Source organism: Ruditapes philippinarum, unplaced genomic scaffold (assembly GCF_026571515.1).
Source record: "Ruditapes philippinarum isolate M1 unplaced genomic scaffold, ASM2657151v2 ctg4877_1_1_1_1, whole genome shotgun sequence".
Taxonomy (NCBI): Eukaryota; Metazoa; Mollusca; class Bivalvia; order Venerida; family Veneridae; genus Ruditapes; species Ruditapes philippinarum.
Genome location: NW_026852953.1, coordinates 10,089 through 27,280, shown reverse-complemented (window position 1 = coordinate 27,280; position 17,192 = coordinate 10,089). Strand labels below are relative to the sequence as shown.

The 17,192-nt window shown below is 32.4% G+C and overlaps 1 protein-coding gene across 1 annotated transcript; it reads right to left on the bottom strand.

Moving 5' to 3' along the window:
- Window positions 1-10,100: 10,100 nt before the first annotated feature.
- On the bottom strand, window positions 10,101-16,899 carry LOC132729114 (signal peptide, CUB and EGF-like domain-containing protein 1). The gene is made up of 6 exons (XM_060714859.1): window positions 15,465-16,899; window positions 14,654-14,751; window positions 14,043-14,104; window positions 13,256-13,404; window positions 10,647-10,755; window positions 10,101-10,104 (listed from the first exon to the last, which is right to left on the bottom strand). The coding sequence occupies exons 1-6, from the start codon at window positions 16,897-16,899 to the stop codon at window positions 10,101-10,103; spliced, it is 1,857 nt and encodes a 618-aa protein (XP_060570842.1).
- Window positions 16,900-17,192: the final 293 nt, after the last annotated feature.

Here is a 17,192-nt window from a genome sequence, read left to right as displayed (position 1 = left end):
TATATTCTCAGTTAGTCGTCTTTTATAGCATTCATGAAAATTTAAAAATGATACGGCTACGCAAAGTCATAATAGTGACTGTTTTTTACATTTTAGTATAACCTTAACCTTTCGGATTTTTTAATTGACGTTGGGTCATGAAAAACGCCTGAAAAGGGCACTTAATTGTAATTATGCATAGTTAATCCTTTGAAGTATATCCATGAATGAGAGAATTGATGAACGAAGACGACCATTAATAATTTTTGATAAATTAAAACTTACAAAACCTCTGCTTCTTGACCTTTAAGCTATGTAACACCACACTTTGGTGACAAAGGCACTTTGGAGTCCAACCCCAAAGTGCGTTACGCACTTTGGTGTCAATATTTGACATATTTTAATTTGTTATATCTTGAGGTTCCATTTGATATAAATAGGGGGCATGGGACATATCCGAATGATGGCCCTGGTCAAATTTTTTAATAACTCAGACATGGTGTTTTGAAGGGACTGAAAACTTTTTTATATCTCTGTCATTGTAATTCTCTCTTATTTTTGTATAGCAAATGAGGAGATTTTTTTACCCGAAATTAGATTTTGCTAGCTTTGTATGTATTTGTGACTCTCCGAATGGAGGTGAATAAGTAAAAAATCAAGCTTTGACAGTTGGCGCCAAACAAGTAAGACTTTTTGGATAAATTTTGTGGAAAATCTTAACGTGTGACAGACACTTTTATTGGCCATTTTGGAAAAATGCAATTGCTTGCACTGTGTGTTAGTGATATTTCTTTTAAAGGAATCGGGCTGGAGTATGCTGCAACGTCATGAAGATTGCCCATATATGTATATTTTAGGTGTAATTTTGGCTAATGAGGGTAAATATAAATTGCTGTCAGTCATTTTTGTAGGAGAAATGCATGCGAACTTTTTCTTCAATGCATGTCATATATCATTAAATAATGTTGTGCAACTGATTATCTGCCTGTGAAACAGATTTTGAAAATATTCGAAATTGTGTTTCTAGCCACACTGAAATACAAAATTGTTCATTTTTTTTGCCCCCCCCCTGCCCCCTTATGCATTATATTCAATAATTTGTCCCATAGGATACTGGCCTAAATGTAATATATATGCATGTATTATGTTATTGCATTCTGCAATTTAAGGTTAATTAGTCATACATATTTTATATAATTCAAATGAATGACATACACAGTTTTGAGATATACATGTTTTTATAATGTTTACTTTAAACATGACAATGATTTATGTATGTTATAACTTATCTAACAAAACAGATGCAAACTGCACTGGGTGGTTAGAACATATCAAGAATGATTGATAACAGTTCTACATTATAACTCCAAACGCGTGCATGTATATCTATTATGATGAAAATGTACATTTATGATGTTGACATTTTATGTAGGAAGGTGTCATGACATGTACTGGTCTGAAAGCCCAGTCGGCAGTTTGAATTTAGATTTGACCAGAGTAGTTGTACACAATGTAGAATTAAAAATGTATAAGTTTTAAGTTTTGCGTTTCTTTACTCGATTATACCACAATGTGTATTGTGTGCATTATAATACATGAGATAACATATTCATGGACTAGCGCTGAGTGCCGATAATTGTAGATATTGCATGTCACACATATTCAAAATCCAGTTCCTTACACAATAGAATCTGTTGGGGGCCCCTTTTAAAATCTTTTGGAGGCATTAACTGATGTAAAAATTTGCTTGATTTTTTTTTCAAAGGGGAAATTTTTTATTTTGGGGATACATTCAAAATTTAAAAGACTATAGTAGCTTTTTTATGCCCGGGCAAAATTTTTAAAAATTTCAATTTGGTTTTAAAATTTAAAATAAAAAAACCTTCCCAAATTTAAAGCATCAAACATACATTCTTATTAATGGTACATCAGAATTTAAATGAAACTTAGAAAGATTGATGTATTTATGCATAGACAGTCATATTAAACTCCATCTCATATATTTCAATGTCGCAGATCGAAAAAAAATCAGTACTCGTGTTATGTATGCAACTTATTACATGTATATAATTTATATATGACCAGTTGGTTTTTCCAATATTATCATTGTTCTATTTTTAGAACATTAACTACATGTATGTACTAGATCTTTCTTAACTGTTGTAGAAAACTCATGCATTATATTTAGATAGAAACTTCTGGAATGTTCTTTATTGTTGAAGTTGCTAGATTATGATTACTTGAGAACATAATAGACCTTTCTGGAATTTTCTTAGTTTATATATATAAATTGACATTTTTCATTACCTTTACATTTTAAAAAGTCATCAGTGATGTTTTAATTCATCAGTTACTTTTTTAAGTCATCAATATATTTGGAGTATTATTCAACTTGTATATTAAGTGAATTATTGGAGCTAGGATTATTTCAAAATAGATTAAATTATTCTTGTGGATTTTATTGTGGGAATTTATTCTAAAGTGTTCTTGGATTAAACTTGGATTTAACTGTGTTATTCAAAAAGGATCAGACTAGACATTTAAGATTTTCACTTATATTTGGACTTCATGTATTTGTACACATAATTTGTTGTTTTAATTTTTCTTTTATAATTTTTCTGTAATAAATTTGTTATTGTTACAAGTTTGTTGCTGGCTTTTCTTTCTCGTTACGCCTGGCTCGTAAGAGAAATTGGGGGCTCGTCCGGGATTTGAATATTTCTTTTTGGCTACATTATTTGAAATTATTACCGTTTATTTTACATTTTATTATTACCGTATTTACTCATCTGAGTTGATATCATAGTTGTTCTATTAAGTGTACCTTTCATTTTGATATTTTTGAAACACATCACTTTCTGAGTTTAAAACCAGCAGCAAGCAGTCATGTCTTTTAATTTAGAAAAGTTTGTAGCTGAACCTTCCCAGGAGATATTAGATTTGGCTAAGAAAACTGATTTGCTCGATCTTTGCAAAAAAGTATAATTTATTAGAAATTAAATCTTCAGTGCGTAAACAAGAAATTAAAAATCTTCTGATTCATTATTTTGTGGATGAAGATATTTTTGGAAAAGATGCACTTTCTCACATTGTTGAAAAACACTCTGAAATTTCTGAAATAAAGATAAGAGAGCTTGAACTTCAATTTAAATTTGAATTAGAGAAAATGCAGTTAGACAAAGAAAGGAAGAAAGGCAGTTACTGTTAGAAAAAGAAAGGGAAGAAAGGCAGTTACTGTTAGAAAAAGAAAGGGAAGAAAAGGAAAGGGAAAGGCAGTTTGAAAAAAGAAAGGGAAGAGAGAAAATTAGAAAAAGAAAGAGAAGAGAGAGAATTTCAGTTAAGAATGAGAGAATTAGAAATCAAAGAGAGAGCAAATCAGTTTGAACACAGAATAAATTCAAAATTTGATGTCACTAAAAATATAAGGCTTGTTCCACCTTTCCAAGAAAAAGAAGTTGATAAGTATTTTCTTCATTTTGAAAAGGTTGCTGAAAATTTAAAATGGCCAAGAGAGCACTGGACATTACTTTTACAGAGCGTCTTAATTGGTAAAGCTCGTGAAATCTATACACAAGTTACTGTTGAACAAAGCTCTAATTATGATAATGTAAAAGAATTAATTCTGAAAGGTTATGAGTTAGTACCAGAGGCCTACAGGCAAAAATTCAGAAATTCTAAGAAAGAAATTGGTCAAACCCATGTCGAATTTGCAAGAGAAAAAGAACAACTTTTTGATCGGTGGTGTCTATCTAAGAAAATTAATAAAAATCATGAAAAGCTTAGACAGCTCATGTTAGTTGAAGAGTTTAAACGTTGTATTCACTCTGATGTTAAGTCTTTCTTAGATGAAAAACAGGTAGAAACTTTAGAAGAAGCTGCCCGTCTAGCTGACGATTATTCTTTAACCCACAAAATAGATAAATACAGAATCCCTAATCATTTATAAATAAAGGGAAGTCCACACCCTCACATTTTAATTTCAAGTTCAGTTCTGGTAATTTATCTGGCTTATCTAGTCAGTCAAATACTCCCAAACCAAAGTCATCTGATGAACATAAAGGTCATAGTCCCTTATCTCGTCCTACATGCAATTATTGCAAGAAAACTGGACATCTTATTTCTGATTGCTTTACCTTAAAAAGGAGGCAACAACAACGTGATGAGGCCAAACTCACAGGTCTTACCACTTCAAGGTCTGAACCTCAGTCTTGTATTGATAACAATGCAATTTTGAAGGTCAAAGAACCCAAGTCTGATTCTATAATGGAGATTTATGAACCATTCCTTTCGGAAGGTTCCGTGTCACTAATCGGTGATACTTGCCCACCTACTCCTATTACAATTTTAAGAGACACAGGAGCTTCTCAATCTCTTATTTTAGCAGATACACTGCCTTTTTCTGAGAAAACTTCTTCTGGATCTAGTGTCCTTATTCAGGGTGTAGAGTGTGGTTTTTCTAATGTCCCTCTCCATTATATTTATTTGTCCTCAGATTTGGTAACTGGGCCGGTGGCTGTAGGTATAAGATCTTTCTTACCCTTTAAAGGTGTTCATTTATTGCTAGGTAATGACTTAGCTGGAGATAAGGTAGTGGTTAATCCACTTGTAACTGACACTCCTTGTGTGGATCAGATACCTGACCCCATTGAGCAGGAAATTCCTGACCTTTACCCTTCATGTGCAATTACTCGAGCTATGGCTAAGAAGGCCATTCAAGAAGATAATTATTGTTCAGATATTGACTTAGCTAATACTTTTATAGGTCAGTCTTTTGATAATGAAATGAATTTTTCTCTTACTCCTTTTCTGCCTGAAACTCAGACAGATTTTTCAATATCTGATTTTTCTACACCAAGATCTAAAGATCAAGGTCATGATACGCTGTCAAGGTCACAGCTTATCCAGGAACAACAATATGATCCGGATTCAGTCCTTTATCAAAAGGCTTTTAGTGAAGATGAAGCTTTACAAGTCCTTGTTTGTTATTATGAAAAAAATGGGATTTAAATGAGAAAATGGCGACCGCCCGATGTCCCTGCTGAAGAGGAGTGGACAGTTTATCACCAAATTGTGGTCCCTAAATCATATCGCCAGGAAATATTAAGCTTGGCTCATGAAACACCCATGGCAGGTCATTTAGGTGTTTATAAAACCTACCATAAAATTCTCAATCATTTTTATTGGCCTGGCCTTAAAGCAGATGTATCTAGGTACTGTAAATCTTGTCATACTTGTCAGATGGTTGGAAAACTTAACCAGACAATACCTTAAGCTCATTTACAGCCTATTCCTGCATTTGATGAACCTTTTAGTAGAGCTATTATTGACTGTGTAGGTCCATTACCAAAAACTAAATTAGGTTCTCAGCACTTATTAACTATTATGTGTGCTTCTACGCGCTTCCCTGAAGCTATTCCTTTAAGAAATATTAAAGCCAAAACTATTGTCAAGGCTCTTGTGAAGTTTTTCACATTTGTTGGTTTACCTAAATCAGTACAGTCTGATCAAGGGTCAAACTTTATGTCTGGTATTTTCCAGCAGGTCATGCACGAGTTAGGAATTACTCAATATAGGTCTTCAGCCTATCACCCTGAAAGTCAAGGTGCATTAGAAAGATTTCACCAGACTCTGAAAAATATGATAAGGTCATATTGTTTTGACACTGAAAAAGACTGGGATGAAGGCATCCATTTATTGTTATTTGCTGTAAGAGAATCTGTTCAGGAATCTCTTGGTTTCAGTCCTTTTGAATTAGTATTTGGTCACACTGCCCGAGGACCCTTAAAACTTCTTAAAGAGAAATTCCTGTCTGAAGATGACATATCTTTTAATTTGCTTCAGTATGTATCAGATTTTCGAAATAGGTTGACTAATGCATGTGATTTAGCTAGGGTTAATTTAAAATCAACACAAAGTAAAATGAAATCAAGGTATGATGAGAATAATCAGGAAAGAAGTTTTAACCCTGGTGATAGAGTACTTGCACTTTTACCTATACCTGGAAAACCATTACAGGCAAGATACTTTGGTCCTTATACTATTGAAAAGAAAGTCAGTGACCTTAATTATATTATTAATACTCCTGGGAGGCGAAAGCAAAAACAAATGTGTCACATAAATATGTTAAAAGAATATTTTGACAGAGATAGCAAAATTAGTAAAACCTATATCTTTTGTAAACTCTGTTCCACAAAATCAATGTTCAGTTGAATCTAATAGTTATGAAAAATTTTGAAAAGTCTGATCCTGGTTCAGCAAAGCTTGAAAACTCTGATATTCTGAAAAATCTGGATGAAAAACTTGCTCACTTAGAACCAACGAAACGAGATGAACTGACACAGCTTATTTATGAATATGAACACTTATTTCCTGATATTCCCACATGGACTGATAAAATACATCATGACGTCATTCTTGAAAACTATGAACCAATTAAACAACATCCATATAGAACAAATCCTGTAAAACAAAAGTACCTAAGACAAGAAGTTCAGTATTTATTGGAAAATGACTTTATTGAACCAAGTCAAAGCAGTTACAGCTCTCCATGTATTTTTGTACCAAAATCAAATGGAACATATAGAATGTGTTCAGATTATCGTAAAGTGAACTCTGTAACAAAAACTGATTCATTTCCTATATCAAGAATTGATGACTGTATTGACAAAATTGGAAAAGCAAAGTATGTAACAAAGTTTGATCTTCTAAAAGGATTCTGGCAAGTTCCACTTACTGATAGAGCTAAAGAAATATCAGCCTTTGTAACACCAGACGGCTTTATATCAATATAAAATATGATAAAGTCATGCCCTTTGGTATGAAAAACTCACCAGCAACTTTTCAGAGACTTTTTAAACATTGGTAATATCTGGTCTACACGGATGTGACGCATACATTGATGACGCAATCATTTACTCTGATGAATGGGAGGAACATCTCAAAACAATAAGAGCATTCTTCGACCGACTTAGTGATGCTAAATTGACAGTTAATCTTGCAAAAAGTGAATTTTGTCATGCAATTTTAACACTTTTAGGACATGTAGTGGGACAGGGTAAAGTTAAACCAATAGAAGCTAAGGTTAAAGCTATCTCTGAATTTCCTGTGCCTACTTGTAAAAGACAACTGATGCGATTTCTTGGTATGGCAGGGTATTATCGTAAATGTTGTAATAATTTTTCGGCTATTGCAGAACCATTGACAAATTTACTGAAGAAAAGAAACAAATTTATTTGGAATGACAAGTGTCAAATGCCATTTGACAGCCTTAAAGCCATACTTAAGAGTGCACCAGTTCTCTTGGCACCAGATTTTAATAAAAACTTTAAGTTAGCTGTAGATGCTAGTGACATAGGTGCTGGAAGTGTAAGTGTATTGATCCAAGAAGACCACAATGGTATTGACCATCCCGTTTGTTACTTTTCTAAAAAGTTTAATGAACATCAGCAAAAATTATTCTACTATAGAGAAAGAGTGCCTTGCTCTTATTCTTGCTATTCAGCATTTTGAAGTTTATCTAACTTTTTCAAAGTTGCCTGTTGTTGTCTTTAGTGATCACAATCCCCTCACTTTCTTGCATAAACTTAAAAACAAAAATCATAGGTAATTGAGGTGGAGTTTGTTTTTGCAAGAATATAGTCTTGACATTAGACACATTAAAGGGAAAGATAATTTGATCCCTGATGCACTTTCACGTGTCTAAAACTGTTATTTGCAGTATTTTAAATTTAACATTTACATGTATATGATAAGATTGATTATTCTTTTTTTTGTTGTTGTTTGCTATTGTTTGTAATAGCATTTATATGATATGATTGGTTATGTTTTTGTTGTTGTTTGCTATTGTTTGTAATACACATATATATGAATGTATAAAATTGTTTAACATTTCTCCTATGTTATTTGTAAGTTACATTGTTTGAATTTATGTAAAAGAAATATTCATTTCATTAATATTTCTTTTTCTTGAAGAGGGGAAGTGTTATGTATGCAACTTATTACATGTATATAATTTATATCTGACCAGTTGGTATTTCCAATATTATCATTGTTCTATTTTTAGAACATTAACTACATGTATGTACTAGAACTTTCTTAACTGTTGTAGAAAACTCATGCATTATATTTAGATAGAAACTTCTGGAATGTTCTTTATTGTTGAAGTTGCTAGATTATGATTACTTGAGAACATAATAGACCTTTCTGGAATTTTCTTAGTTAATATATATAAATTGACATTTTTCATTACCTTTACCTTTTAAGTCATCAGTGATGTTTCAAGTCATCAGTTACTTTTTTAAGTCATCAATATATTTGGAGTATAATTCAACTTGGATATTAAGTGAATAATTGGAGGTTGGATTATTTCAAAATAGATTAAATTATTCTTGTGGATTTTATTGTGGGAATTTATTCTAAAGTGTTCTTGGATTAAACTTGGATTCAACTGTGTTATTCAAAAAGGGTCATTCCAGGATCAGACTAGTCATTTAAGATTTTCACTTATATTTGGACTTCAGGTATTTGTACTAATAATTTGTTGTTTTAATTTTCTTTTATAATTTTTCTGTAATAAATTTTTTATTGTTACAAGTTTGTTGCTGGCTTTTCTTTCTCGTTACGCCTGGCTCGTAACACTCGGTATTTAAGCAGACCTAAGTTGAAACCGGTATTTAAGTAGACCTCAGTTGAAACCTTCAAAATTTTTTTACCCAAAGTGCATATCAACGCACTTTGGGGTCAGTAACTCGCGTTCGACCCCAAAGTGCGTTGTGAAGTTAACCATGCTTTAAGGTCAGACCTCAAAGTGCGTTTGACCCAAACGTGCGGTGCTACAAAGCTACAAACTTGTATGCACTCAGAGCATATTTAGGCCAATTTTGAATTAACACTTGACTTTTGACGTACAAGCGAAACTTTGGCAATTGGGTTGAAGAGCTTACTATACAACATCTTAAAATACAACCCATTTCTGTAAAGCTGTTTAAAATCGAAATGGCATGATTGTTGACTGGACATTAATACATTCTTAATTCTTGTGCGCGGCAAATTGTAATCATGGGCAACATTTTAAAGTAACAAAAATGAAATAGGAATGACAGAGTGGTGACAGGGCATTGCACTCTTATGATATTCCTTAAAAAATAGGGTGTGATCTTCAACTTCTTCTATATACAAATAGTTAGAAATGCATGATATGCATAGACGAAAAGATGTACAGATGACATACGGAAGTACGGGAAGACAACTGACGGACAAAGGCTTCAACAATTATATACCTCACCATCTTTTTGTGGTCGGGTAGAAAAAACAGATGGCCAAGAAATCAATAGTCATGACAGCAATTTAAATGTTGACGAGATATAAACTATTGAAAAATGGTGTTATCTTTTAACTTACCTGACTCGTGTGAGACCCGTCCTCTGATTGGCTGCCTGCAAAAGTTATACTTGAACTTTGCAATGCATTTTAATATAAACTTATTGTGTTCAATGCAATGAATTAATTGAAATTATAGAAACAATATTTTACAAAATATAAACATTTACGACAAATTTTACATTGAACGGGACAATGCATCAATATACAAATTTATCATGACTATGGTATAATTGGAAGATATTAGAAAGTTTTCGACAGTGATTTTTATTAGCATGACAATAACTTATCCTCGACAATAATGTTTTTGTAGTTATTGATTTGCTTTGACATAGCACCATTTCTAAGCCAAATAAACATTTGACCATCTAATTTTGAAGAATATTTCAATTTTTCTTTCGAATATATAAATTAAAAATAAAAGTTTATGACCCATGTTTTGATCAAATAGATAAATATTTTAGGCATCTTTACAGTAAGTTAAGATTAATTATTATTGAAAATAATTAATCTAGGCCAATAAGTTGCTTCATTTCTTCTTCTTTTCTTTCTGTTTGCTGTGTAATTGGCAATTTGCAAAATTAAGCGAAATGATGGTGAACACAAACTGTATTTGTTTAACCTAAGCGGATACATATGTATGTACATACCATGTATTTACGCATTCAATCACGCTTTAAACTGCTTTTGATATTAGGTCGTCAAACAGGGTAAACTATTAACTTGTATGTAAAAAACATATTTCATCTAAAACAATGAGATATTAAATCATTATCATTAATTTATCATTCATTTCAAAATTTGCTTTCGCATTGTTCTTTATCTTTAAATTTAAGCCGATTATAATATAACATTTTGAAAGATTAATTTAGATATTTCTATAGAGATTTTTGCTATTGTATTATAATAAATGTAAATTTACTGACTCAATATGGGGCTAGTATTGGCTTCAGATAATATTTCTTGTTCTTGTTTTGTTCTATTTTCACAGATGAACAATAAGATAGAACATACAGCTGAGAGCCTTGCAGTTTAGACAAAAAATATAATTTAGAGATATTGTTTACGTTTGCTATGATAACCGGATCAAGGCCTCATACATTGAAGATACTTAGCAAATATGATCAATACTGATTCAGTGCCACAAGAGAAAATGTCTGTTAATAGACATACAATATTTGACAGAGGCCATACAATTTGCGGTCCTTATCGCACACTTCGAGTCTGAGTGTCAAGTGTACACCAGCTATAAGGAAATAAAAATGCAAAGGTTCTTTGCAATAATTTACCTTTTCTTTCTGTAGTGTCTTATCAGCAGCGCACAAAATATCAACAATATTACTGACACTACGATAGCAACAGCTCCTAAGACTGGTCCAATAATGCTAAGGTAGTCCTCTAAAATCAGAATAATGCATTACTATATATGCTAGATGTGATTTATTTAACAATAGAGCTACATTTGTCGTGAAAATTACATGACTTATATGTGCTGAACATTCCGTTCTATCGCATAAAGCAGTAGATTTTATTCAGTGATTGATCAACTTGGCGCCAATGGACCCAAACATTTTCTAGCCGAAACAGAAAAAAACGTTATTTAAAAGTGAGAGTCTCCGAAGAATAAGAATTATTATTTTCATGTTTAATCAATAATGCAATTAATATTAAAAATACTTGATATATGTAAGAAAATTTTTAAATGGTGTTACCTTTGACACTTGCTTTATGAGTATTCCTGAAAATTATAAAGAAATTATTAAAAGAAATAATAAAAGGTAACATTGGTAACATAAAATTCTGGAAACAAAATGATCCCTCGGAAGCATCAATCACAACAAAATAACATAAGAATTATAGACTCGGTTTGATTGAGTCTGTACATAAGGGATAATGTATAAGTGCAACATCCCTCACGCCCCCTAGCACCGGCTTGAGCGGTACTCAATTCTCAACACTTTATAGTGTTAAACACATCAGAAGCAATGGTATAAAATTGAGATTTGATATGAAAAAATAAATTTAACTCTCGCATAAAAGTACGCTTAATTTCTTACAGGCAAATCGGCTTGTTGTTAACAATTTCACAACTACTATTTTTATCACACTGTCCTGAAAGAAGTTCCCGTAGGTAACATGGGTCTGTATGTGTTGGTAACACTGAAAAGTACTATATAGTGTAAATAATTTGTTATTTCGCATTGAAATATATGTTAAGGTAAACTTATTGTATAAATAATACATCATGCAACTGTTGCTCAAGTTTTGAACTTCAAGTGTAGGCATACAAAAATATGTCATATTATACCTATCATAGCATAAAATCGGTTATTTTCTACATGTTATGTATGCAACACAGACAGGGTCCAGTAAACAAACAAAGGGGACGGTGGTCTAGTGGTAAAGTTGTCTGCTTTACAACCCAGAGATCATGTGTTCGAGATCACGACCATGTTCCTTCATATGACACCAGTACTGGCTTTTTCCAGGAAGCGGACTCGAACGTGATTAAATATAAGTTGCAAGAACTTGTTTCGCAATCGAGCTAAAATAAATATGTTAAAACCATACAAACAAAATGACGATTAGGAAAAAAAATCATGCGTTCTTGTTATATTGGCATTATTGATTCGATGGCCTCAATCCCATAATGGTGAGCAACATTCAAGTACCGATCCTGCAACTACGGCGTATAGACATCGCCACTAATCTTCGTTATCGCCCTTTCCAAAAATACGGACAAATCTGTCACTCAGTTCTACCCTCCGATTAACTTAGAAAACAAGATTACACAAAAAGAATATTAGAAAAATTTGTTTTATTGCTGTTTACATTGATTAATATCTTTTTTATTGCTTTGAGAGAATAACGTTAAGTGTCATTTTTTTTTTATAAACTTGTGATTACAAAAACGATTCTGATGTCATGTCACAAATCCAGTTCTAATTTCTAAATGCCCCTTATCTTTCTTCTACCATCAATCTGAATTTCTGATGGTCATGATTTCTTTTGGGTATTATTATTTAATTTCATTCTTGTGTTATTGAGCTTTGTTAAATCAATTAAAATTCGATATTTCGTTCGGCTCTGAGCATTTGATTTGTATTTCCTATGTTGTTGGCCCCGGATAAAGTTGTATGCTGAAATAATGTCAACGCACATTTATATTTCGTGTAATAACGTCTGCATAGTCCCTCGAACTGTTGGAAATTTTTGAGCCCTCGCCCATACGGTTTCGGACACCATCCATTTCTCGGGACTCTGCATTCGTTATAACACGGAAAACGTGCGTTAACCCTATTCTTGAATCCAATCGTTTTAACTTTTTAAAAGTTGACCCTCCCATATGTATCAATAATTGTGTAACGCTATCGGCAACACAGAAAGGTCAAAGCAGTTGAAAAAAGCATAATAGAAGACGATTAACTGTGAGACATGTTAAAGACACACAATAATTACAGTCATATAATATTTAGTGCACTATTAACCTAGACAGGATAGATAACCAAAGTAAAATGATTTTATACATATAGATATAAGTGAATGAAAAGAAACTTGTTGAGTCATGATTTCTAATACTTAGGATAACATTCGTAATTTTAAATAAATCGTTTTTGAAGAATATTATTTGCCTTTAGATTATCACAATATGTGTAGAACAGTAAATACAGGGATATATAAGGTAATCAAAAGTGACATGATAAGGAAAGAATTATAGAAAGTTCAATTTCTGACATGTTTGGGTTTTATAAGAAGAAAGCGTATAATAAGAATCATATTCGAGATATGGACAAGGACATACTATAAATTCAAAATTAATCAATTAGAATTTTATAACAAAAAAGGAATCGGTCTTATTTTCAAAAGAAAGAAAATTAGATAAATTTATGAAAAATACCCGGTTTGACGGGAACAGGATTTCCATCAATGTCAAGGCTTCCTTTTTTATCTAGATCCATAATCGCATGAACAACAATATCAGCTACAAAAGTCTGATCTTCCTTGTCATCAATAACGACTGTGTAATCTACAATAATACTTCCAGCTCTGTAAAAACAAATGATAGACCAATAGGAATAATTTGTATTTTTATTTGTGAATCAAAAAATAAAATACAACACAATATTCAAAACGTTTCTTTTTCATTTTTAAAGTTCATTTCAAATTTGTCGTTTTGTTCCAATCTATAAATAAACGGAAATGTCTGTATCTTCAAAAGAAGATCAATATTCCAAATTCTTATATTTTAGAAAGACATTCTAGTTTTCGGCTTAATATATTTTGTCTGATTGTAACATAATAAAACTAAAAAGATACTGGTCAAAGAAGTCCGATAAAGGATAAACATTTGAAATACCAAAATGTTTATCTTAATGTAAATATTTCCATTAACTTAAAAAGATAGTATCATACCAACTATTTTTATCAGAATGTCGCTTAAGTTGCACCTTACTTGACTTCAATATTGTTTCATTTTTTCTGGTATATCAGGATAATTGATTTCAACACATTAACTAAATGTTGAGATACCCTCCCCTTCCAAACATTATTATCATGTGAACTGGAAAACTTGGAAAAAGTGTATGTTCATTATTCCCATCATAGAAACATTTGAAAATCCATATTTTTGCACATACTATCTAATTACATATTTTATAAATAAAAGAGGAGCATATGTTACAAACCTAATACTGTTGACATAAACGTAAACAGTAGCTTTTGTTGTCGTTCTGAAGTATCTCTCCAACTTGCAAAATAACAAACAAATAATACAATATTTTTTCCATATATCTGTTATAGCGGCAATGATATATGTCGCATTATGTGCTCTATGGGACACAGTATAATATTACAAAAAGTAATGCAAACCATACTAATGTATTCAAAATTCGCATAAACAGACACATATATTATTTATTGTTGCTATATATTTAATTGGTGCAATGAGTTTATTCACAAGAAGAAAATGAACTTTGCACTAAATTATTATTCATTACGGAGCCATTTGTTCAATGGCAAATATTTGTAGCGGTGCATCTATAAACGTGTAGACAGTAATTGTTATCAAACGAGCAATCCCTGATTCATTTTGCCAATTTTTTGTATGCTCATATACAGTAAATTTGCTAGCGCACTTGCTAGTGTGTATGTGATATGATAAATAAGATCAACAAGGAAAGACGGCATTCAATGAACGCAACCCCCTTATGACACAGCAACTGAACCAGTGGCTAAGAGCCCAGTGACACTTGGGGTGTAAACAATCATTAAAACATTTGAAAAGTAATATTATTACTGTTTTCCTTATTTCTGTATACAAAGAGTAGTTTCTTAAAGCTATTTCACTTTCTAATGAGAGGCGAATAGTTGAAGATACCGCCTTTTCACTCACATCTGTAAAAAACAAGAACATGTCAATGTATTAATGCTGATGTTGCGACTTTCAATTGTTTAATTGTTATTATGAAGTTTTTCGAGTTCGTTTATTGGACAGACTTAAGAATTAAATGCGAAACCCTTTAATATATTACAGTTTGTACGTGTGCTACTGGAAGTCTTAATAGAGCGTTTTTACCTATTCCTCTTTTTTAAGTCAATTTATTCATTTCTTTACTAGGAAACGACTGATCACTTTGTAATACTTTTATCGTATTTTTTTTTCAGTAAACTTTCAAGCAAGCCCCGAAGAAGATTTTCATGTCTGCATGTTAAAATGTTTTGGTGATGGTCTACATCTACATGCAAAGATGGAAATCTTATTCTCAACTTGAAAACATGTTGTTGTTTGTTTTTATTTTGTGGTCATATACTTATTAAAGATGACATGACAATGTATTTAAAAGTGTTATACAGCATACGAGCGTTATATATCACTTATTTTATTCTTTTAAGATATAAATGTTTTTCGACAAGATTTTCTAGAAATGTATCGTAAGAGATTTATATGAAATTATTCTACATAATCTTATACAATAAATCATTATAAAATAATAATGGCTATAAAAATAATAATCATGAAATAATTTCATTGATTACGATATTTCGATATTAACACACAAAAAGCATGCTGAACTCCAATTTATTTTAAAGCAAGTAAGTTATTATACCTTTACATGTAAAACCGTCCTCATTTAAAAGTCGTTTCTGTTCACAAAGACAATTGTATGTTCCTTCAAAATTGATACACTTCTCTTCACATTTACCATTATTGTCTGTACATTCGTTTATATCCAAACATGAAACAAAATCTAAATCAATATTGTATCCGTCTTGACATATACATTTGAAAGATCCATTAAGATTATCACATTTGTGTTCACAGCCACCATTGTTATCGAGACATTCATTAATGTCGATGCAAACCTTTTTGTTTACATGTAGTATATATCCATCCGTACATGAACAACTGAAAGACCCTTTTACGTTGTTGCATAACTGACCGCAGCCACCATTATCAGTTTGGCATTCATTTATGTCGACACATGTCTTTTTGTCTTCATGTAAAATGTATCCTTCTCGACATGAACAGGTATATGATCCATCCGTAATTACACATGTGTGATCGCAACCACCGTTGTCTTCCAGACATTCGCTAACATCGACACACGTTCTGTTGTTTTCATGTACCCTATACCCGTCGTTACAGGAACAGATGAATGAACCATCTGTGTTGGTGCATATATGGTCACAACCACCGTTGTTATCAAGACATTCGTTAGTGTCGATACATGTTAGCCTGTCAGTATTTAAATCATACCCATCGTGACAGGAACAAATAAATGAACCATCAGTGTTGATACATGTGTGACTACAACCACCGTTATTGTTGAAGCATTCGTTTTTATCAGTACATGTCCTATCATTTTTATGTAAATCATACCCGTTCTTACAGGTGCAGGTGAATAGGCCATTTGTGTTGTTACAAATATGTTCGCAACCACCGTTATCATGAAGGCATTCATTAATATCGACACATGTCCTTTTATTTTCATGCAAGCTATACCCGTCCTTACAAAAACAATTAAACGAGCCATCCGTGTTGCTACACATGTGATCACAACCACCATTGATACTTAGACATTCATTAATATCGATGCATGCTCTGTTATTTCCATGTAAATTGTACCCGTCGTTACAAGAACAGCGAAACGAACCATCCAAATTACTACATATGTGATCACAGCCGCCGTTGTAATCAAAGCATTCGTCAATATCGACACATGTTCCGTTATTTCCATGAACACGAAATCCTTCGTTACAAAGACAGGTAAACGAGCCATCCGTGTTGTTACACATGTGATCACAACCACCATTGTTACTTAGACATTCATTAATATCGATGCATGTCTTTTTATTTTCATGTATACTGTACCCGTCGTTACAAGAACAGCGAAACGAGCCATCCAAATTGCTACATATGTGATCACAGCCACCGTTGTCATCAAAGCATTCGTCAATATCGACACATGTTCCGTTATTTCCATGAACACGAAATCCTTTGTTACAAAGACAGGTAAACGAGCCATCCGTGTTGCTACACATGTGATCACAACCACCATTGTTACTTAGACATTCATTAATATCGATGCATGTCTTTTTATTTTCATGTAAACTGTACCCGTCGTTACAAGAACAGCGAAACGAGCCATCCAAATTGCTACATATGTGATCACACTGTCCGCCACCGTTGTCATCAAAGCATTCGTCAATATCGACACATGTTCCGTTATTTCCCATGAACACGAAATCCTTCGTTACAAAGACAGGTATACGAGCCATCCGTGTTGCTACACATGTGATCACAACCACCATTGTTACTTAGACATTCATTAATA

Bases quoted from the DNA above. Each gene is read 5' to 3' on its own strand.
- LOC132729114 (XM_060714859.1), bottom strand. From the start codon at position 16,899: ATGTGTAGCAACACGGATGGCTCGTTTACCTGTCTTTGTAACAAAGGA. The intron at 14,752-15,464 runs GTATAATAACTT...TGTTTTTTACAG, and splicing joins GGACGGTTTTACATGTAAAG to ATGTGAGTGAAAAGGCGGTA. The intron at 14,105-14,653 runs GTAATAATATTA...TTATTTTGCAAG, and splicing joins ATACAGAAATAAGGAAAACA to TTGGAGAGATACTTCAGAAC.